Source organism: Chanodichthys erythropterus, chromosome 19 (assembly GCF_024489055.1).
Source record: "Chanodichthys erythropterus isolate Z2021 chromosome 19, ASM2448905v1, whole genome shotgun sequence".
Classification (NCBI taxonomy): Eukaryota; Metazoa; Chordata; class Actinopteri; order Cypriniformes; family Xenocyprididae; genus Chanodichthys; species Chanodichthys erythropterus.
Genome location: NC_090239.1, coordinates 22,953,858 through 22,977,264, shown reverse-complemented (window position 1 = coordinate 22,977,264; position 23,407 = coordinate 22,953,858). Strand labels below are relative to the sequence as shown.

Here is a 23,407-nt window from a genome sequence, read left to right as displayed (position 1 = left end):
ATTCTTCAAAGTGTTTCAGCGTGACAGGTTATGTTGACACGTTTGTGGTTAGATTTTGGACGCTTGCCAAGTACTGCAGAAGCGATGATGTTTTCAGAATTAGTTGCTCGTTTGAACATGCATGTACCTTTGTATGAAAATATGTCTGTATGGATCTTTGATAGTTTAGCTTTTTCTTTTCTTCTGTGTCTTTTACCTCTCATTTCATTCTGCAAATGTCTTAATTTAGTTCCTTCTTTCTCTATATTCTGGCCTTCATCTTCATCTATTAGATGCAATACTCTAGATTTTATTATTAACTATTACTTTCTTAATTAATTTGTTTGTCTCTATTATTTTTAATTAATACATTTGTTGTTCTTTATTCAAATTTGATCTCTAACATAATCATTACTGGACTGCCTGGATCTCATTGCCTCAAGTTTTTGCATCAAACATGCATCAATATCTGCCAATAATATGTTTTATGATCAAACCTCTGTACAATGCAATTCATTGTATAAACCATTTTATTTCATACATCATGCATTAAATTAAAAAGCACATAACATATACTGTACATTAATAACAGTTATAATTTTAATGACACAAATAACAATAATTATTGCTCATTTTTAATGCTCTTTTATTTAAAAAAGGATGAAATGAAAAATATATGTTGTGCACCAAAGGTTTATTAAACGCTGGTAAGATTAAACAGAAGTGTTTTTCAGTCCCATGGAAACTTGAATTTCACATCTTTCATTTTGTCTTTGTATACAGCATCAAATCGCTTCTCTTGAGCCTCGGAGAAATGATTCTTCCAGTCGCCTGCAATTCCTGACAAATAAAACAAGACAACCAAATGATTTCCAAGTAAATCTCGTTACATAATTCACCCAAAAATGACTTCAGTTTCAGTCTGTTTCTGACACAGAGCTGTCGGATTGATTCACATTCACTGTATGAGGGTGAGTAAATATACACATTAATCATCAATCAAACCTTTTCTCATAAATTCTGATTTCTTCTGGTTCATGAATTCCTCTGGAACCAGAGAAAGGTTGGACATTTTGTTTTGCTTCATGTTCTTGAATACGCAGTGGTCAGCGATCTTCTCCGACACGTCCGGCTTCAGAGATTTCCCAAGAAACTGGGCGATTTTCTCCACGGATCCTTTCAAATCCTGCCAGAGATCATGAAGCATTTTCACAAAGATATCAGTATTTTACTGTACCAAAAATGATGAATGTGGATAATAAGCAATCATGCTATCTCCTTTTTTTTTTTTTTTTTGAGAAATGAGAAAAAGCAGACATGTGAAAGAGAAGTTCTGCTGGAAGAACCTTAGGAGGACATTTCGGACAAGTTCAGTTGAAGTTCGAGGACATGAGAAAGCAGAGATTGCACCAGAGAGACCTTGAAAAAGACCTTGAACAACTTGGCAACATTACAACAGCTGATAACCTAATAAACTGAGTGACCTATAAAAGACTGATGAGTTTATTGTTGATTTCATCAGTATCTCTCTTCTGCTAGAAGCTGCTTACACCGTTGACTGAACTCTTTTGTCTGTTTTATTTGCCTTCACATTTTTACATTAATATAAAAAGAATTGTAAACAATGCATTTTCTTGATTAATAAAACTGCCTACAGAGGTGTTTTATGAACAGTCTTCTGACCAAGTTGTCAGTATTTTTACCCCATTTATTATTTATTATTCTCAGGTTAGGTAAGTGGAATAAGTTAGTTGTGTGTTTGCTCATCTGCAGAGAGTACGCCAAAACATTTCCTCTCGACTCTTATCTCAAGATTACAGAAACCATGAACTCTGACGGCTGTAATAAAAATAAAGTCATAAACTGAACAAGTGCAGTGCCACGTTTATGTTCTCATCTGAGGAATGTGTTTTTTTTCCTTTAGTCTCTGTGTGTGTCTTATTTTGTGTACTTATGCCATTTTGTAGTATAGTAGTGTGTTCACATTGAAAATGTTAAAGCAGACCTACAGTGCCCAACAAGACGTAATATGCATCTCTGGTGTCTCCAGAATGTGTGTGTGACGTTTCAGCTCAAAATCCCCCACAGATCATTTATTATAGCTTTGTCAAATTTGCCTCTATTTTTTGCCGCTTTTGTGTGTGTCCCTTTAAATGCAAATGAGCGCCGCTTTCCAGAAGAGGGCGGAGCTTTAACAGCACAACAACAACAAAGCTGGAGAATCTCACACAGCCAAAATGAGGAAAGTGTTCAGCCTTACATTGTTCAAACCGGAGTCGACACTGATGGAGAGACTCAGGAAGAAGTTACAACTTTTAGACGTTTCTGAATGGTTAGTGGATAAATTGATGTAGTTGCTGTGGAGTTGATTCAACTCATCCACTAGCATGTGTCGTCATGTTCATCTTTTGTGTTGAATTGACCCTCGTTTGTGAAGCAGTCCGGCGTAAAATGACGGCATGACAACAACACTCGACTACAACAACTCTTCCTCTTCTCTAAAGCAGCCCAACATGACCCCGCCCCCTTTGTTGTGTGTTCTCGGGGGCGGGGTTTATGTAAATATTGGTGTTTGTGATGTCACCTTCCCGGGAAGAAGCTCATTGTGCTCATATTTAGTGTATCAGTACATAGTGTATAATGCATCATTTAGGATGCAACTTCTGTCTTTCCCGTTTCAGTAGTTGCCTTGGTTTTGGTTGCTATGGTTACTGATTAGATTGTTCACCTGTGTCTTGTTATCTTGTGTATTTATTCCCCCTGTTCAGTTTAGTTTGTCTGTTCTTGTCATTGAGTTGTTCTTAAGTTTCTCCTGTTCCAGTGTGAGAGTGCTTTATTTGCTTAATTAAAGACTGCATTTATACTCTCCTGCTTTTTAACCGTGACATGAAGAAGCTACTTACAGCGATCATCTCCTCGTAGAAGATGTACAGTATGGATTCTTTTTCTTCAGCATTAATCCAACCTTTGACATGATCAAACCAGGAACCAAACATGACTGTGGAGAAAAGAAATCATGCTTAACCCTCGAATCACACACAAGAGCTGTAATACAGCACAAAGAAAGACTGCAAATTGCTGTTTATTCACAATATTACCGCATGAAGTTGAGTATTTTAAACTGTAAAAATAAATGGCAAAGTAGTCACATATTTGAATGCTGTATATATGAAAGAGAGCTGAAATCCTACTGTTTCCGTCGAGGAACTTCTCCATGAACTCATCTTGAGTTCCTGGGTTCACCAGGTATGAGGCCATCCCGTAGTAGTGATATGAGGACGTGAACACGTCTTTCGGGTTTCTCATGACATACAGAACCTGAAGCGCAGTGCAAAGCATTGATCAGACAGTCCACAAGGCGTGATTTATTCCATCTCAAAAGTGCATCTGAGCGTTTTTACCCTGGGCTTCATTTTGAAGTAAGACTCGTTCATCATTCGGTGATGAAAGTGAGTAGCGAAGACGCGAGGAGACGGCCTCTGCTCCAAACTGAGCAGCATCGCCCGGTGTTCCTCCAGCCACGGCACTCGGTCCCAGTTCGGCACCGTCAGCACAGGCGTCATATCGCCCTCGCTCACTATCAAGGGCACGATCTCCTGCATCCATGTTGTGCCTGAGCGCATTGAGCAAACCACGGGTCAGTGACATGATTTTGTGCTATCTATTGATTTTACTGGACATACAGTTTACACATCTTTCAAAATCACTTGCAACAAACAAAGAGTAAATTTCTAACAACTTGGCATTTAAAACTAGATTGATTTTTCTTGTGTTTGTTTACTTTTATCTGACATATATCTGACATGTTTTAACCCAGCAATTGGGATGTTTTAACCCAACGATTGGGATGTTTTAACCCAGCGAATGGGATGTTTTAACCCAACGATTGGGATGTTTTAACCCAGCGAATGGGATGTTTTAACCCAACGATTGGGATGTTTTAACCCAGCAATTGGGATGTTTTAACCCAACGATTGGGATGTTTTAACCCAGCGAATGGGATGTTTTAACCCAACGATTGGGATGTTTTAACCCAACGATTGGGATGTTTTAACCCAACGATTGGGATGTTTTAACCCAACGATTGGGATGTTTTAACCCAGCGATTGGGATGTTTTAACCCAGCGATTGGGATGTTTTAACCCAACGATTGGGATGTTTTAACCCAACGATTGGGATGTTTTAACCCAGCGATTGGGATGTTTTAACCCAGCGATTGGGATGTTTTAACCCAGCGATTGGGATGTTTTAACCCAACGATTGGGATGTTTTAACCCAACGATTGGGATGTTTTAAACCAGTGATTGGGATGTTTTAACCCAACGATTGGGTTGTTTTAACCCAACGATTGGGTTGTTTTAACCCAGCGATTGGGATGTTTTAAACCAGTGATTGGGATGTTTTAACCCAACGATTGGGATGTTTTAACCCAGCGATTGGGATGTTTTAACCCAGTGATTGGGATGTTTTAACCCAACGATTGGGATGTTTTAACCCAACGATTGGGATGTTTTAACCCAGTGATTGGGATGTTTTAACCCAACGATTGGGATGTTTTAACCCAGTGATTGGGATGTTTTAACCCAACGATTGGGATGTTTTAACCCAACGATTGGGATGTTTTAACCCAACGATTGGGATGTTTTAACCCAACGATTGGGATGTTTTAACCCAACGATTGGGATGTTTTAACCCAATGATTGGGATGTTTTAACCCAGTGATTGGGATGTTTTAACCCAACGATTGGGTTGTTTTAACCCAGTGATTGGGATGTTTTAACCCAACAATTGGGTTGTTTTAACCCAGTGATTGGGATGTTTTAACCCAGCGATTGGGATGTTTTAACCCAGTGATTGGGATGTTTTAACCCAACGATTGGGATGTTTAACCCAACGATTGGGATGTTTTAACCCAGTGATTGGGATGTTTTAACCCAACGATTGGGTTGTTTTAGACCAGTGATTGGGATGTTTTAACCCAACGATTAGGATGTTTTAACCCAACGATTGGGATGTTTTAACCCAGTGATTGGGATGTTTTAACCCAACGATTGGGTTGTTTTAACCCAACGATTGGGTTGTTTTAACCCAGTGATTGGGATGTTTTAACCCAACGATTGGGTTGTTTTAACCCAGTGATTGGGATGTTTTAACCCAGTGATTGGGATGTTTTAACCCAGCGATTGGGATGTTTTAACCCAGTGATTGGGATTTTTTAACCCAACGATTGGGATGTTTTAACCCAACGATTGGGATGTTTTAACCCAGTGATTGGGATGTTTTAACCCAACGATTGGGTTGTTTTAACCCAGTGATTGGGATGTTTTAACCCAACGATTGGGTTGTTTTATCCCAGTGATTGGGATGTTTTAACCCAACGATTAGGATGTTTTAACCCAACGATTGGGTTGTTTTAACCCAGCGATTGGGATGTTTTAAACCAGTGATTGGGATGTTTTAACCCAACGATTGGGATGTTTTAACCCAGCGAATGGGATGTTTTAACCCAACGATTGGGATGTTTTAACCCAACGATTGGGATGTTTTAACCCAACGATTGGGATGTTTTAACCCAACGATTGGGATGTTTTAACCCAACGATTGGGATGTTTTAACCCAGCGATTGGGATGTTTTAACCCAACGATTGGGATGTTTTAACCCAACGATTGGGATGTTTTAACCCAGCGATTGGGATGTTTTAACCCAGCGATTGGGATGTTTTAACCCAGCGATTGGGATGTTTTAACCCAACGATTGGGATGTTTTAACCCAACGATTGGGATGTTTTAAACCAGTGATTGGGATGTTTTAACCCAACGATTGGGTTGTTTTAACCCAACGATTGGGTTGTTTTAACCCAGCGATTGGGATGTTTTAAACCAGTGATTGGGATGTTTTAACCCAACGATTGGGATGTTTTAACCCAGCGATTGGGATGTTTTAACCCAGTGATTGGGATGTTTTAACCCAACGATTGGGATGTTTTAACCCAACGATTGGGATGTTTTAACCCAGTGATTGGGATGTTTTAACCCAACGATTGGGATGTTTTAACCCAGTGATTGGGATGTTTTAACCCAACGATTGGGATGTTTTAACCCAACGATTGGGATGTTTTAACCCAACGATTGGGATGTTTTAACCCAACGATTGGGATGTTTTAACCCAACGATTGGGATGTTTTAACCCAATGATTGGGATGTTTTAACCCAGTGATTGGGATGTTTTAACCCAACGATTGGGTTGTTTTAACCCAGTGATTGGGATGTTTTAACCCAACAATTGGGTTGTTTTAACCCAGTGATTGGGATGTTTTAACCCAGCGATTGGGATGTTTTAACCCAGTGATTGGGATGTTTTAACCCAACGATTGGGATGTTTAACCCAACGATTGGGATGTTTTAACCCAGTGATTGGGATGTTTTAACCCAACGATTGGGTTGTTTTAGACCAGTGATTGGGATGTTTTAACCCAACGATTAGGATGTTTTAACCCAACGATTGGGATGTTTTAACCCAGTGATTGGGATGTTTTAACCCAACGATTGGGTTGTTTTAACCCAACGATTGGGTTGTTTTAACCCAGTGATTGGGATGTTTTAACCCAACGATTGGGTTGTTTTAACCCAGTGATTGGGATGTTTTAACCCAGTGATTGGGATGTTTTAACCCAGCGATTGGGATGTTTTAACCCAGTGATTGGGATTTTTTAACCCAACGATTGGGATGTTTTAACCCAACGATTGGGATGTTTTAACCCAGTGATTGGGATGTTTTAACCCAACGATTGGGTTGTTTTAACCCAGTGATTGGGATGTTTTAACCCAACGATTGGGTTGTTTTATCCCAGTGATTGGGATGTTTTAACCCAACGATTAGGATGTTTTAACCCAACGATTGGGTTGTTTTAATCCAGTGATTGGGATGTTTTAACCCAACGATTGGGATGTTTTAACCCAGTGATTGGGATGTTTTAACCCAACGATTGGGATGTTTTAACCCAACGATTGGGTTGTCTTAACCCAGTGATTGGGATGTTTTAACCCAATGATTGAGTTATTTTAACCCAAATGTTTGCTCAACTTGCTGGATAGTTTTATTTAACTCAATTATTGTTTAAAAATAAGTGTAATAAATTAACATAATATTATTCGTTTTTATGAATAATAATAAACAATAAACATGTATTAAATTGCTTATTCATAATTCAATTTAATTCAATTCAATTCAAGCTTTTATAAATGTTATAAATAAACAATTATTATTGTTTCCTCTAGTAATTATGTGTCTGATTTTTATTTTTGACCATATTTTGGGTTCATTTTAATACAGACATATAGTCATGTTTAAACAATAGTTAAATAAAACTTTCCAGCACGTTGAGCAAACATTTAACCCAACCGCTGGGTTTGTCCTTTTCAACCCAACTTGGGTTGTTTTTAACCCAGCATTTATAGTATAAATTAAAAAAAAAAAAAAAAACATATAGAACTGAAATATAATGTCATTTCCATTCAAACTTGCATGCCATGTATTTAATTACACATTATTAATGATTAAGTTGCAATATAGTACATTTAAATTTAGTCTAATATTAGATAGCAGTAGCACAATACAGTTAAACTGATAATCAAGTACTTTCCATGTGCCTTAGTATGTTAGTCAACACGTCAAAATCAGTGCACTTCTCTAAAGCGCAACAAAATATTATTAAAACAATTTATAAAAGTACTTTAAAGTAAAACTTTTCTTCTGGCATTATTACAAAGTGCACCTTTAAGTGTACTAAATGTGTTAAGAAACATTCATAAAGGTGTGCTGTCTTTAAGTGCAGATTCAATACTCTTGATTTTCACAAGGACAGTCTGGAGTTAATTGTAAGAAATGTTGATGAAGTAGTTTCAGACAAAATACTGCATGATTACTACTTTATCTAAAATCTAAAAAGTGATTATCTTCATTCGGAAACTCACCAGATTTGGGATAAGTGACGATCAGGATGTCATCCTGGCGGAAAGTGAACTCCTCACAGTATTTCAGGCTTTCAGGAGGGTGTAAATGTGTCGGCACATACACGCCTTTAAGAACCGAGTACAGTTCTGCCTCCGTCATTCTCTGAAGCTCAAGACAAATAAAACTCAAGCTCCAACTTACAGCTGATGTGGATCATCCGTCAAATACCGCGAGAACTCGAGAGTTCATGTAATCATCAACACATCTCTTTCGCAATAAGTGCATAAGTTCATGTTCTTGATTATTACTGAGATTTATTCTCCTGCTCGAGTCTGTTTGCTGCAGTGAAGCACAAAAGATACTATAATTTATTACGATTTAAACACTAGTAGGTGTACCCAGACTTTTGTGAGCATAGTTTGTCTCTGTTGTTAAAAAAGGCATAAATTGCATGTTTTATGTTTTATATTTTAGGCCTGTAATAAATAACTTTCTGAATTTGGCATGAGAGATCAATGATAAAGCATTCATAATCAATGCTGCTTTTAGTTAGTCAAACTAAAACTAAACAGTCAACCATTTATTTCATACTGTACATCATGCAATAAATAAAAAAGCAGTCAGTTCTTAAGGCACATAACGTACATTAATTATTCTAATCATTATTTTTAATAACAAAATTCAAGATTACACAATTAAGATGTCAATAAAATGGCAAAAAGGACATGTATAAAACTAGATGTTAAAAAATATTGTCATTTTGTGTTGCTTGTTCCAAAGTTCCGAACTCCGCCTCCAATATTCCTCATTTAAATAATTAATGCGCAGAATAAAGGGGCGGGGCCTGCTTGAGTTAGTTGAAACTGGCGGTTATGGTAAGGGGCGGGACATTTCCCAAACACCAATCACAACACACTGCTCCAGCCGACCAATCAGAGCACATTGTGCTTTCAGAAGGAGGAGACAGGAACTAAACAGAGCGTTACTGACAGACTGGGAAGAGAGGAGCTGCAACAATGGAGAATATGAGGAGAATAATCAGTCTAGTAGAGTCTAAAAACAAAAGGGCAGAACAGGTCCTCTTTAAACTCTATTTAGTTTTTGTCCTCGCTTCTTTTGTAGCGCAGTGAGATCTGGCAACCAGCAGCCGAGGTCTGTCTCCTGACATCTGAATGAGCTCCAGCCCACTAGAACAAGAATAAGAAATCGTTCACTGAATGTACAGAATGTGGTATTTATGAACATATGTGCTTCAAGTAAATAACATAATGCACATAGATCAACTGTAAAGTCCTGTTGCTTTAGTTAAGAATCTGCAGTAATTCTGCTCACGTCTGATAGTCGACTCCTGCCAGACTGAGTCCGTTCACGGCTAGAATGCGATCGCTGACCTTCAGCCTCCGGCACTGAGCAGCAGGAGAGTCTGGAAGAACTGATTTGATGTAAATCCCACTGACGGTCAATGGTGTTTCCTGAGAAAAACAAATGATTGTTATTCTAGCTCTGCAATGAAACGTCAACACTTTATGTATAATAAGTTCCATGCAATATTGCGCTGTGAAAAATATGTTTGTATTTCTGTCTCATTTTCCAGCACAAACATCTAAACATTCTTAAATCATGATGCATTTACTGGAGAAACAACATGACTGAAGATATTAAGTGTTGCTTTATTAAACATGCATCAAAATGAAGTGAGTTTGTGATTAAAACCAGAACAAAATAAACTTCATTCAAAAAGAAAACAGGTTTTTTTTTTTTTTTGACTCCATTAGCAGATATTTGTTCTTGTTTTAATCACAAACACACTTCATTTTGATGCATTTTTAATAAAGCAACACTTAATATCTTCAGTCATGTTGTTTCTCCAGTAAATGTATCTTGATTTAAGGATGTTTCAATGTTTGTGCTGGAAAATGAGACATGAGAACATTTTTTTTTGCAGCGTGCAGATCATCAGACAACTAAAAAATTCCATTTTCAACCACATGGAGATGCTATTGAGCTGTAAGGAAGGATTAGTTCACTTCTGAATTCAAATGTCCTGATAATTTACTCTCCTCCAAGTCATTCAGGATGTTCATGTCTTTCTTTCTTCAGTGGAAAAGAAATGAAGGAAGATTTTCTCCATATAGTGGACTTCACTGGGGTTCAACGGGTTGAAGGTCCAAATGTGAGTTTCAGTGCAGCTTCAAAGAGCTCTACATGATCCCAGACGAGGAATAAGAGTCTCATCTAGAGAAACCATCGGACATTTACTAAAAAAAAAAAAACATTATATACTTTTTAACCACAAATGCTCGTCTTGCACTGCTCTGTGATGCTCCACGCATGACGTAATCATGTTGGAAAGGTCACACGTGATGTAGGTGGAAGTACTGCGGTAGGGCAAAAAACTCCATCTCATTTTCTCCTGACTCAGTCTTTGATATTAAACACTGGATCGGTACTTCCTCCTACGTCACGCGTGACCTTTCCAACATGATTACGTCATGCATGGAGCAGTGCAAGACGAGCATTTGTGGTTAAAAAGTATATAATGTTTATTTTTTTTAGTAAATGACTGATGGTTTCTCTAGATGAGACTCTTATTCCTCGTCTGGGATCATGTAGAGCTCTTTGAAGCTGCACTGAAACTGACATTTGGACCTTCAACCCGTTGAACCCCAGTGAAGTCCACTATATGGAGAAAAATCTGGAATGTTTTCCTTCATTTCTTTTCCACTGAAGAAAGAAAGACATTTTAATTTTAACATTTTCATTTTAATTCTGAGGTGAACAAATGTAGGCGGGGCTTGAATTGATTGGATGGTTGTGGTTTGCTATTGGTGGATCTCATGTGAGTGACAGGTTGCCCCGCCCTCGTCATCAGAGAAGAGAAGAGATGCTGCAAGAGGAAGATATTCTGATTCAAGGTTACGAGGAACGATAATGATTTCTCTCACCTCTCCGTCCACCAACATCAGCCCCAGTCCACACGCTGCTCTCTGCAGCTCCAGCACAAACACGTCGTCTTCTTCTGCAGTCTCACACTCTTCACTCTCACCTACAAACACAGACACGTGCGTTTGTGTTTCTGCTTCCATAAAGATTACATGCATAATGTTTATGGGGATATGAAGAAGCGGTCACCTTCCTCCTCTCTGACTGCGCTGATGCACGTGGACGTCTGATGGTTTGAATCCGTGTCAGAATCTGTCAGCTCCAGGTTTCGCGGCGTGTTCGGTGGAGTCAGTAAACACGAGGGGTCCAGCGCCGGACGCTCCGCGCTGATGTGAGTCGCGTCTTTATTGTGAAGCTCCAGATTCTGCAGCTTTCTGGTTAAAAGAGCTTCGCATGAGCCCAGATCACTCGCTCCTGCGGGAGGAAACACCAGCTCCGTGTGGCTGACCTCCAGCTGAGCTTTTGGGTGAACCTCCATCTTAGTGAGCTTGGCCTCCATCGGCACCGCAGAGACGAGCTGGAGCACAATCAACAGTTTCATTATATTCAATATTTATTTAAATGTAAATATAAAAACAACTCTAGGGTTATTATACATTAAAACTAAAACCATAAAAAAATTGTTATATGAAATTAAATAAAATGTACATTTTTTCATAAAAACTTAAACTTTGTTTATATCAACTACTAGCCAAAACATTTCTCATTTTCATTTAGTTTAACTTGATGTACAAAAATAAATAAATCTAAAACTGAAATTAAATTATTAAAAACTATAGAAATATTTGAAAAAAATTACAAAATTACTAAAACGTTAAATAAAATTCAAATGAAAATGTAAAATGTAAAAATGAAAATTAATTCAAAATAATAAAACATTTATTATCTCAAAGCCTAAATGAGCCATTAATTAGTGAAATACAATAAATATTAATATTTTAGTGAGCTTGGCCTCCATCGGCACTGCAGAGACGAGCTGGAGTAGAATTAAGTTTAATTATAGAGTTTGGTAAAAAATATATATTCAATATTTATCTAAATCTAAATATAAAAACAATTCTAAACATTACTAAAATCATAAAAAATGTTACATGAAATTAATTAAAATTAAACTTTGTTTATATCAATTACTATCTAAAACATTTCTCATTTTCATTTAGTTTAACTTGATGTACAAAAATAAATCAATCTAAAACTGAAATGAAATTATTAAAAACTATAGAAATATGTGAAAAAATTACAAAATTACTAAAACGTTAAATAAAATTCAAATGAAAATGGAAAAATGAAAATTAATTCAAAACATTAAAACATTTAGTATCTCAAAGCCTAAATGAGCCATTAATTAGTGAAATACAATAAATATTAATATTTTAGTGAGCTTGGCCTCCATCGGCACCGCAGAGATGAGTTTAATTATAGAGTTTGGTAAGAAAATATGCAATATTTATTTAAATGTGAATATAAAAACAATTCTAAACATAACTAAAATCATAAAAAATGTTACATGAATTTAAATAAAATTTAAATTAAACTTGGTTTATATAAATTAATATCCAAAACATTTCTTATTTTCATTTAGTTTAACTTGATGTACAAAAATAAATAAATCTAAAACTGAAATAAAATTATTAAAAACTATAGACATATTTAAAAAGATTACAAAACCACACAACAAAATTATTAAAACGTTAACTAAATTCAAATGAAAATGGAAATATAAAAATAAAAAATAATTTAAAATATTAAAGCTTTCTCAATTATACTAAAATACCACAAGCCTAAATGAGCCATTAATTAGTGAAATATAATAAATATTAATATTTTGGTGAGACTGGCCTCCATCGGCACTGCAGAGATGAGCTGGAATAAAATTTAATTATAGAGTTTGGTAAGAAAATATAAATATTAATATTATAAATAAATGTAAATATAAAACCAACTCTAAATTAGGATTATTGTAGATAACTAAAACCATAAAAACATTTTTGTTACTTGAAATAAATTAATGTTAACTGAAATAAAATCAAATAAAAAAAACTTTTAGTTTAATTTAGTTAAATTTATTTAGTTTAACAATGTACTAAGATAACAAACACTGAAAAAAAAAAGACAAATATACATATACATATATATATATATATATATAAAATAAAAGCCATAATAGTATATAGTGACACTAAAATAACTCTGACCTTAATTGGTGAATACAATAAATATTAATGTTTAGTTGTATCCTATAACAGAATAAAACATAATAATAATGTTTGAAGTGTAAGTCTAAAGGACGGATGTGTGTACCTGCGGCGGCGGCTCTGAGGATTGTGGGTGTGTGATTGTGTCGATCAGCCTGTGGAAACGCTGCAGTTGTTTCATCAGATCGCTCTCTCTGATTGGTCTCTTCAGCTCCAGCTCGAAGCCGTCCGTGGGAAGGACGAGAGGCGGATGCTCATCGAAACTCTCCAGGATATGGTCTGCAGACAGCAGAAGCACAGGAGATGATCACATGATCGTTCAGGACGCGTGTCACGAGTGAGGTGATGTCGTACCGGTGCAGAGGGCGGCGCCGGCCTCGGCGCTGGAGGGCGTCCACACGGCGGCGCAGGAGCGGCGAGGGTTATACTCTCTCAACATGTGATGCAGCTGAGCCGCGTTCAGAGACGGGAACTCCATCCGCAGAGCCTTCCAGCACATCTACACACACATATTTGACATATTATTATTCATGATTTAATGATATTGTCATTATGTTAATGTGCAGAACGACCACACAGATCACAAGAAATAATGTTTCAACCTTGTAGCAGTTCCAGCTGACATTCCAATTAAGTTATGAAAACATTATTTTTTTCATGGTTATGTGAACATTAATGGAATTGTATCCATTGTATCGTGTAATGTATCAATCATTATGGGAATGCTACTTTTGAATGTTCTGAAGTAGCAACATTTAAAAAACGTATAATGTTTTTGTGCTAACGTTTTGAGAACATTATTAAAGACCAGATAACTGAATGTAACGTTTGTTCAGAACCTTGTCAGAACGTTTCATCTTCGCTGTGTAAGCATCTATTATTATTCTTTTGAGATAATTTAAGTTAGGAAGACTTGATATATCATTGTTGAATATTAAATAATTCAAAGGATTTTATGATTTTATTTATTTTTATTTATTTTGTTTAGCTTTGTTTTTTGTTTAATTTTATTTTAAAATATTTTATTATATATTTTATTATTATTTATTTTGTTGTTTTGCTTTGTTTTATTTATTTATTATTTTATTTAAAAAAACAAATAGTTCTGAATACTGATTGACACAATACACAAACAGCTACGAGACTAAACACCTGCTGATGGCAAGATGGCTGGCAAGATTTAAACCTAAAAAAAGCATTTTATTTTATTATTTATCTTTATTTATTTATTTTGTTTTGCTTTGATTTTTATTTTTTCTTTAATATTTATTTATGTTTATTTTTAAAACAATATAATAATAAATAATAAAGGATTTTAAAGGATTTTATAAAAAAAAATATAAAAATTTTAATTAACTTTAATTTTATTGTATTGATTTTTAAAAAAAAATATTTTGTATTAAATAAATAATACAAAGGATTTTATGATCTTTAATTCATGACTAATATATATATTATTTATATTTATGTTTATTTTTTATTTTATTTAGCATTTTTATTTTATTTTATATTGTATCAAATAAAAATAATATAATATTAAATAATACAAAGGATTTTATGGTCTTTAATTCATGACTAAAATATATGTATATACATTTTTATTTTGTATATATTTTTTATTATTTATATATGTTTATTTTTTATATTGTTTTGGTTTGTTTACTTTTTATGTTATTTCGGATAATATATAATACAATATAATACAATATTAAATAAAACAAAGGATTTTATGATCTTTAAATTACAACAATTTTTTTTTTATTTTATTATATTTTTTTTATCTTGTTTTGCTTATTTTTTATTTTATTTTGTATAAAATAAAAATAATACAATATTAAATACAAATGATTTTATGATCTTTAATTCATGTATCAAAATACAGACACTATTATATAACTGAGATACACCCGATTCTCACTATAGCTTCTATTTCCTTCAGCAGGACGTCCCGTCAGCCGTCCTGACAGATGCAGTGTCTTATCCAGCATCTTTATCTCATACCATGAAAGAATCTTTGTGTTCACAAAGCTTTATCTTTTAATGAGTAATACTTCCTGTTAATTATTTCTAATGCCTGATGGCCAGAGAGATAACGATGAGACAGGAACGCGTTTGTAATAAGACGGGAATGCTCAGAATGCTAATCATTAAAAACCAATGGAAAGAAGCTTCCTTCCTTTCAATACAGCCACACTTTCACCTTTTTTCATTATATTTTCTGCATGAATAAAATCACTGAAACGACCTGCAGCAGGTTCTCCTTTGGCGTGGCCAGTAGATTGACAGCTGAGGAGAGCTTGAGAAGGTAAGTGTGAGCCAGATCCCCGAGTCCAGCTCCGTGAGTCCAGTCCATCAGCAGATCCAGGTTAGCCCTGATCTGGACCCCACGGGACCAGTGGTAAAACGTCCCGCCTGACCCTTCACACAAGAGCAGGAGTCACATGAGCAGACGTGGAGACAGCAGAGACGCTGCTGAACGTGACGGCTCTCACCTCTCTCCATCAGCAGGTTGAACAGCAGAGCGTTGATGAAGAAGAAGAGGTAGGCGAAGAGCTGCGTCAGGATCTCCGGGTGCACCTGGAAGCCTCTGAGGAGCTGCAGAGTTTGTGTGCAGATGTCCAGCACTCGTCTGACGTCCTCCGGCACCTGCAGCTGACCGCTCTCGGAGAACGGATTGCTGTCCAGAAAGCCTGGGAGAAGCGGGTACAGCATCTGAGGAACAGACGAAGATATGAAGACATCATTAAACTGCCGCACCGAGATGAACCGTACGAAACACTAGTTCTGAATGATGATCGACAGAAATGAGAACAAACACCTGCTGATGACAAGATGGCTGGCAAGGATTTTAACCTAAAAAGATTTTTATTTATTTTATTTATTTAATTTTTTATTTATTCGGTTTTGCTTTGTTTTTTGTTTTATTAAATTTTTATTTTATTTATTTTATTTTTTATTTTATTATATTATATTTTTTAATATATTTATTTATTTATTTATTATTTTATTTATTAATTATTTTATGAAACACTAGTCCTGCATGTGAAGATGGCTGGCAAGGATTTTAACCAAATAAATAAATAAATAAATAAATAAATAAATTATATATATATTTACTTATTTATTTATTCAGTTGTTTTGTTTTGTATTTTATTTATTTAATAAAAATTTTATTATATATTTATTTATTATTTTATTTTATGAAACAATAGTCCTGAATGGCAGGATGGCAGGCAAGGATTTTAACCTAAAAACAAAATCAACAAAAAAAACAAAAACATTTTTATTTATTTATTATTTTATTTATTAATTATTTTATGAAACACTAGTCCTGCATGTGAAGATGGCTGGCAAGGATTTTAACCAAATAAATAAATAAATAAATAAATAAAATAAATAATAAATATATATATATATATTTACTTATTTATTTATTCAGTTGTTTTGTTTTGTATTTTATTTATTTAATAAAATTTTTATTATTTATTTATTTATTATTTTATTTTATGAAACACTAGTCCTGCATGTGAAGATGGCTGGCAAGGATTTTAACCAAATAAATAAATAAATAAATAAATAAAATAAATAATAAATAATATATATATATATATATATATATATATATATATATATATATATATATATATGTATAAATAAATAAAATATAAATATTATAAATAATAAATAAAATATATATATATATATATATATTACTTATTTATTTATTCAGTTGTTTTGTTTTGTATTTTATTTATTTAATAAAATTTTTATTATTTATTTATTTTTTATTTTATTTTATGAAACAATAGTCCTGAATGTCAGGATGGCAGGCAAGGATTTTAACCTAAAAACAACAAAAAATGTATTTATTTATTCATTCAGTTTTGCTTTGTTTTTTATTTATTTTATTGCATTTTTATTTTTTATTTTAGTTGTATTATTAAATTAAATTAAATTAAATTAAATTAAATTTAATTTAATTTAATTTAATTTAATTTAATTTAATTTAATTTAATTTAATTTAATTTAATTTAATTTAATTTTATTTTATTTTATTTTATTTTATTTTATTTTATTTTATTTTATTTTATTTTACTTCCTGCCCACCTCTGCACAGCTGGTTTAGAATTATTTTTATTGTTAAAAATTATTTAAATACATTTTAATTACAATTAAAAATGTTTATCTTCAAGTTTATTTGTCTAAGACTGCTCTAATATTGAGTTAAAAGATATTCAGTTGACTGAATATAAATTAAATATTATTAGATATTATTAGATTTTATTATTTTTTTTAAATAATTTGTAGTCATTGTAATACTATATATACAATGTTTGATTATTTTTAAAATATCTAGGTGAAATAAGATAAGTTTATTTATTTATATGTTATTTTATTTCAGTTAATGTTTATTTTTTGTTTTTATGGTTTTAGTTTTACACTGTAGAAAGTGGTAACCTGCAATTGTTACCTTAAAGAGCTGTTTTTTAACCCATACATTTTAATTTTGCTGGTATAGCAACATCTCTTCTCTTCTCTGATGATGAGGGCGGGGCAACCTGTCACTCACATGAGATCCACCAATAGCAAACCACAACCATCCAATCAATTCCCCACATACAAAATCAAGCCCCGCCCTACATTTGTTCTTGCTTGCGAAGCGTTTCACTCGATATACGGCACAATAGAGAAGGCACAACTTCACTTTCATGCCGACTTTAAAGACAAGATAGTCCATATAGTTCTTATCAGAACAGGACGAACTTCCTCCTATCCAAGAAAAACAAGACGTCTGGCAGCGTCTCACTGTTAGACATGAGCTCGATCTCATTGAGAAATGTCTGCGATAAGATTAAACTACTTCATCATCCTCTGTCCAGAGGTTCAGGGTCACTGACCGAATGACCAAACAAAGACAAGCCCTCTTTTCATCTCGCATCCTTCCTTCCTTCTGCAATCCTGCGATGTCTTTACGGCCCTAAATGACTCTAATAAAGATGTTCATTGTCTGGAGAGAGATGAAACACATGTGTTTGCCATTTACTGACATCTCTGTTGCTATCAACACTCCATATTACAGAAATAAGCATGCATGTAAAGACTTTTCCAGCTGGAGGCAGTGATATACAGTTTGGGAATCCCTGAAAGAAGAGTCTGTGTTGTGTGAGAGCCCACGCTCTCCATCTCAGCGCTCCATCATGAGGCACACATCACAGACACACAATGCTGGCTTTGTTCGGAGTAATCGTGTGCAGACAGCTGAATCCAGTCTACATTTGGCACCCGTAGCCCCGACCATCATACGTATAGATTCTCAAGGAGACGCGTCTCACACGCTGACACCGTCTTGGCAAGCGCTGTCCGCTCTGGCAGTTCGCTCTCCATACGGCGACCGGAGAAAGTCTCCACCCAAAACCATAAAGTGGTTGGAGGAAAAAGTGAGGAGTGCAACCAAACTGCTTCCTCTCTTAATCTGGGAACTGAAAGCTGAGGTTGACCTACAAAAGTTTCCAGCGGTGACAATGTAATTTCACTGATCGCTTCACAATAGAGTCCAAAGATTAAAAGGATTAGTTCAATGAAAATGAATAGCAACCAGCATCAAGCTTTTAAAAAAGATGCAAAAGTTTCACAGAATGATCCCTCAGCCGTTGTGCTCGACTGCGCATTCGTGAGACTCTATTAACGAATTAAGTATTAAGTTCACTCCGACTAATCAAGATTAATCAAGATTAAATATAGCTGCGAGCAGCAATTATCAGGGTTCAAGCACTTTAAGGCTTTTAAGCACATAAAAGGTTTTATATTTTATTTAGCAAACATGTAAGCACTTAGATTATAGATGGAAAAGACCATTTACAGTCAATACAGGCAATTTACTGAGGGAAAATATGTTCCCTTTCAGTCGGTCACGTTCAACGTACGTCAGTAGTGACTGACGAATTGGGATATCGCTAGAGAGTTATAGCGCCACCTGTTTCACGTTCTCCACCAGTTTTTTGGGTGCCCTCAGAGTGTTTCCATACATATGTGTGTCAATTATGGTGAAAATATCTCATTTCGTTTTGGAGTTATAGACACACACATTATATATATATATATATATATATATATATATATATATATATATATATATATATATATATATATATATATATATATATATACACACTACCAGTCAAAAGTTTGGAAAATTACTATTTTTAATGTTTTTGAACGAAGTCTCTTACGATCATTAAGGCTGCATTTATTTAATAATAAACACATAAAAAACAATAATATTGTGAAATATTATTACAATTTAAAATTATGGTTTTCTATTTTTAATATACTTTAAAACATAATTTATTCCTGTGATCAAAGCTGAATTTTCAGCATCATTACTCCAGTCTTCAGTGTCACATGATCCTTCAGAAATCATTTTGATATGATGATTTATTATCAATAAATTTATTATGCTTAATATTTTTTGGAACCTGTGATACTTTTTCAGGATTCATTGATGAATAAAAGGTTAAAAATAACAGCATTTATTCAAAATATAAATCTTTTCTAACAATATAAATCTTTACTGTCACTTTTTAATCAATTTAAAATAAAAGTATTAATTTCTTTCAAAAAATAAATAAAAATAAAGAAAAAAAATACTGACCCCAAACTTTTGAACAGTAGTCTATATTGTTACAAAAGATATTTTTAAACTTTTTATTAAACAAAGAATCCTGAAAAAAGTGTCACAAGCTCTAATATAATATTAAGCAGCACAACTGTTTTCAACATTGATAATAAATAATCATATCAGAATGATTTCTGAAGGATCATGTGACACTGAAGACTGGAGTAATGATGCTGAAAATTCAGCTTTGATCACAGGAATAAATTATATTTTAAAGTATATTAAAATAGAAAACCATAATTTTAAATTGTAATAATATTTCACAATATTACTGTTTTTTCTGTATTTATTATGAAATAAATGCAGCCTTAATGAGCAAAAGAGACTTTGTTCAAAAACATTAAAAATAGTAACGTTTCCAAACTTTTGACTGGTAGTGTATATATGAGAGCATAAAAAATAACCCAGGAGTGACTTTAATTGGATTTTTTTGCCACTTCCAATCAAAATTTTGACATTTGGTCATAAGCACAAAGTTAACAAACTATGGTTCCGTGTTTCCTAAGGTGGTTTAACGGTTTCAAAGATATTCGCAAAAGTTTTTTAAGCGCAAAATCGCAACATTGCACAAACCATAAGCTGAAACTTGGCATGTTTGGTATCGTTGGTCTCGGCGAGGATTCAGGAGTTTAAGGACGTGACTCCCATGAAAAAAGTCCCAGAGTTATATGCATTTGAAAATGTAATTTTACCACTAGGTGGTGCTGGCTCAAAACTTCTCAGGCTTTTTTAAGGCATTGTGCCGATGACCCATACCGAGTTTTGTTCCAATCGGCCTCCATTAACCTTGTCTAATAGATGCTCACATTTCATTGGTTGATGTTTTTTGAGATAGAGCAACACGCGTCATAATCTGAAAACCCCGCCCATGGTGGGGGGAGAGACAATCCAACCATCTCCATTGACTTTGTATTGCGTGAGGCTGCCTCCTTGTCATTTCTGACTTATAACAAAAAACAGAACAATGTCTAAAAGCTGCTATGTGACAAGGTGTACAGAAAACAAGCTAAAAAAACCCAGAACCAAAAACCCAGAAGTTTTTGAACTAAATGCGCTCTATGTCCTCATAGACCATCATGGCACATCGGACAAAGACACTGCATGCCAACTGCAAGTCAATCGGACTGACGGCTGGGTGGTTATAGCCATTTTCATGTTTTTTTCCTGTTATAGCGCCACCATGTGGCCAATCGGTGCAATGTTTTTACTGTCACCTCAGATTGAGCTCATGCATACGTGTACCAAATTTGGTGAAAATATTTCATTCCGATCACGAGTTATAGCCATTTTTAGTAAAAGTTGGTGCCCCTTCGTGACGATGAGTTGAAATTTCATCTTTTTTTGAGAATTATTTATGTTCAGTCTCCAGAGAATCTGCACTCGTTTGGTTCCAATCGGACAAACCTAGGACTTGATCGCAAAAGTAGGTTTTTCAAAAAAATCCAAAATTCCTGAAAATTTCACCCTCGAAGCTTTTAAACACAGAAAAAATCATGATATGTCCCCTTTATTTTTCATTTTAGGGTGAACTACCTCCCTAGTTTATTAAAAGCACGCTGTAGTTTTGTCGTCTGTTGCTTTAAATGTTCAAGCTCTTTAAAGCAGGATCGATTCTGACTGGCAGTTAAAAATGTAATCGTTCATAAGCTGCAAAAGTGATTCCAACAATATGGACTCTGCTATTCTTTTAAATGTAGAAAGATTTTTAAAACTAATTCTTTATCGTTATGTTAATCGTCCTTGGTTTGAACCGAGTTGAAATCCTCTTTCTTCATCTAACATGAACTCTTCAGACTGAATACAAAGTGAATATTTTGTGTCCAGCACTGAGAATCACCAACAAAACGTGCTTTTATTAGTTTAAACCCACCAGCAGCTGTTTCCTTCTCAGCGAGATACAATCACACACCAAACTTCAACAGAGAAAACAGAGCCTGTTATTGTAGTCGAAAAACATCAGTTTGCTTTCCAACCGGTCGTGTTTGTTTTCGATTCAATTTTGACCTCATAATGGAGCACTGGCACTGCATAAGCATAGAAAAGGACATTTTGCCAAGATTTCAAAGTATAAAATGTCATTTACAGAGGACTGGATTCTCAAACCACAGTTTAATCATTTCCACTCTCAATATAAATGAACATCAATAAAAATGTTTGAGTTTGTTCTCAGGGAAAATTCCCACGACTAACTTTTTTAATTAAGTGCTTGATGTGATTATCTTTATAATGAATACAAATTAGTCAAGGATAAGGTTAATTGACAAAAAAAACGTGATTACCGTCATTATGGGGTTTGGCCTTAATTAATGTGTATCTATTCAAACTTATTGGTGTGAAACATGAGTGAGAAAAAACAAACTGAATATGTTTTCACTAATATCTCAAGGTTGATGTTGTAATTCACTTTTGGCCAGAAATTTGATTCACATTCCTATAAACCTAGTTTTCTTTTTCCACAGAAAAGCCTCATCAAGATGTTGGACCTTACATTGCGCTAAATCAAATCACACCCATTCAAAGTCTCTTAAATAATCTCTTAGAATTATAATTTCCCAAAGGTCGAGACATTTGAGGATTTTCCCATGCAGAATACAAATCAATCCCAAATACGGGCTTTGCCAAGTTATGTCTGAACAATGAAGGAGAGCAGTGAGAAACAAACCTGCTGAAATTCAGCAGAATCACATCAGAAATACATCTGAGGAAACGTTTAATCACTTCGGTCATAGAGTTTATACCGTTCAAAAGTTTGGGGTGTTAATGTTTTTAAAAAAGTCTTTTCTGCTCACCAAGGCATTTATTTCATCAAATATACAGTAAAAACAGTGAACTATTATTCCAATGTAAAACAGCTGTTGAATATATAGTAAAGTGTAATTTATTCCTGTGATCAAAGCTGAATTTTCAGCATCATTACTCCAGTCTTCAGTGTCACATGATCCTTCAGAAATCATTCTGATATGATGATTTGCTGCTCAAGAAATTATATGGATGAGTTGGAGCTGACATCATGCCAAACTGAATTAAATAAAGGTTAGTGTGGCTGTACGCACACGTCACAGCACAACAGCTTGAGTTTATCTCTGTTTTCTGCTTATATTTGCATGCACAAACAGAACCAGAATAAGAGTGCAGAAGAAATGCTAAACTCTGTGTAATTCCCCGCGTCACTCAGTGAAGGTAGTTATCAGCGGACAGCACTCGCCTCTCGCCTGCGCTAAAAGGGAAGAGAAACTCTGATAAGACTCTGCGCAGTAACTGACTCAGACTTGCACACAAAAACTGCCACTGAAACCAGTGGATTCTGACAGGATTTGATTATAACATCTGACAACAGTTATGAGCAAGGTCATAATAGATAACTAAATCTAAATCCATAAATATAATAGAAAATAGAAATAATTCAGATGCAGAGCTACACGATTCTGGATAAATTGAGAATCATGATTTTTTGAACAGACACCTAACCAAAATAACATGTAATTTATAGAGGTTCTGACAAAATGTTAATTGTTGCAGTCTATTTAAAAATATATATTTATTTGAATTAATTATTTTTTTAAAAATCGGCATTTTTGAACAAATCTCTTGGATGAATGATTGACTCACTCATAAAGACTTCACTGTTTTCATTACTGGATGAATCAGTGTTTTGAACAA

The 23,407-nt window shown here is 34.4% G+C and overlaps 2 protein-coding genes across 2 annotated transcripts in view; both read right to left on the bottom strand.

The window, feature by feature from the left end:
• Positions 1–482: 482 nt before the first annotated feature.
• Positions 483–8,139, bottom strand: LOC137007909 (sulfotransferase 2B1-like). The gene is made up of 6 exons (XM_067369614.1): positions 7,954–8,139; positions 3,381–3,592; positions 3,171–3,297; positions 2,883–2,977; positions 985–1,165; positions 483–819 (listed from the first exon to the last, which is right to left on the bottom strand). Exons 1-6 carry the CDS (start codon positions 8,090–8,092, stop codon positions 710–712), a joined length of 864 nt encoding a protein of 287 aa, XP_067225715.1. The 5' UTR covers positions 8,093–8,139; the 3' UTR covers positions 483–709.
• Positions 8,140–8,254: 115 nt separating this feature from the next.
• radil2b (Ras association and DIL domains 2b) overlaps positions 8,255–23,407 on the bottom strand; it is a 28,210-nt gene continuing 13,057 nt past the window's right edge. The window contains exons 9-16 of the mRNA XM_067369613.1: positions 15,564–15,783; positions 15,317–15,489; positions 13,426–13,570; positions 13,178–13,350; positions 11,066–11,393; positions 10,879–10,979; positions 9,266–9,405; positions 8,255–9,120 (exon numbers count right to left, since the gene is read on the bottom strand). Coding sequence (XP_067225714.1) covers positions 9,024–9,120; positions 9,266–9,405; positions 10,879–10,979; positions 11,066–11,393; positions 13,178–13,350; positions 13,426–13,570; positions 15,317–15,489; positions 15,564–15,783 — 1,377 coding nt within the window. The 3' untranslated portion in view covers positions 8,255–9,023. The remainder of the gene's footprint in view (positions 9,121–9,265; positions 9,406–10,878; positions 10,980–11,065; positions 11,394–13,177; positions 13,351–13,425; positions 13,571–15,316; positions 15,490–15,563; positions 15,784–23,407) is intronic.

Excerpts from the sequence above, each read along its gene's own strand:
- LOC137007909 (XM_067369614.1), bottom strand. The coding sequence starts at position 8,092 with ATGACGGAGGCAGAACTGTACTCGGTTCTTAAAGGCGTGTATGTGCCG. Across the intron at positions 2,978-3,170 it reads GAAGTTCCTCGACGGAAACA|TCATGTTTGGTTCCTGGTTT; the intron begins GTAGGATTTCAG and ends TTTTCTCCACAG. Across the intron at positions 820-984 it reads ATCAGAATTTATGAGAAAAG|GAATTGCAGGCGACTGGAAG; the intron begins GTTTGATTGATG and ends TTTATTTGTCAG.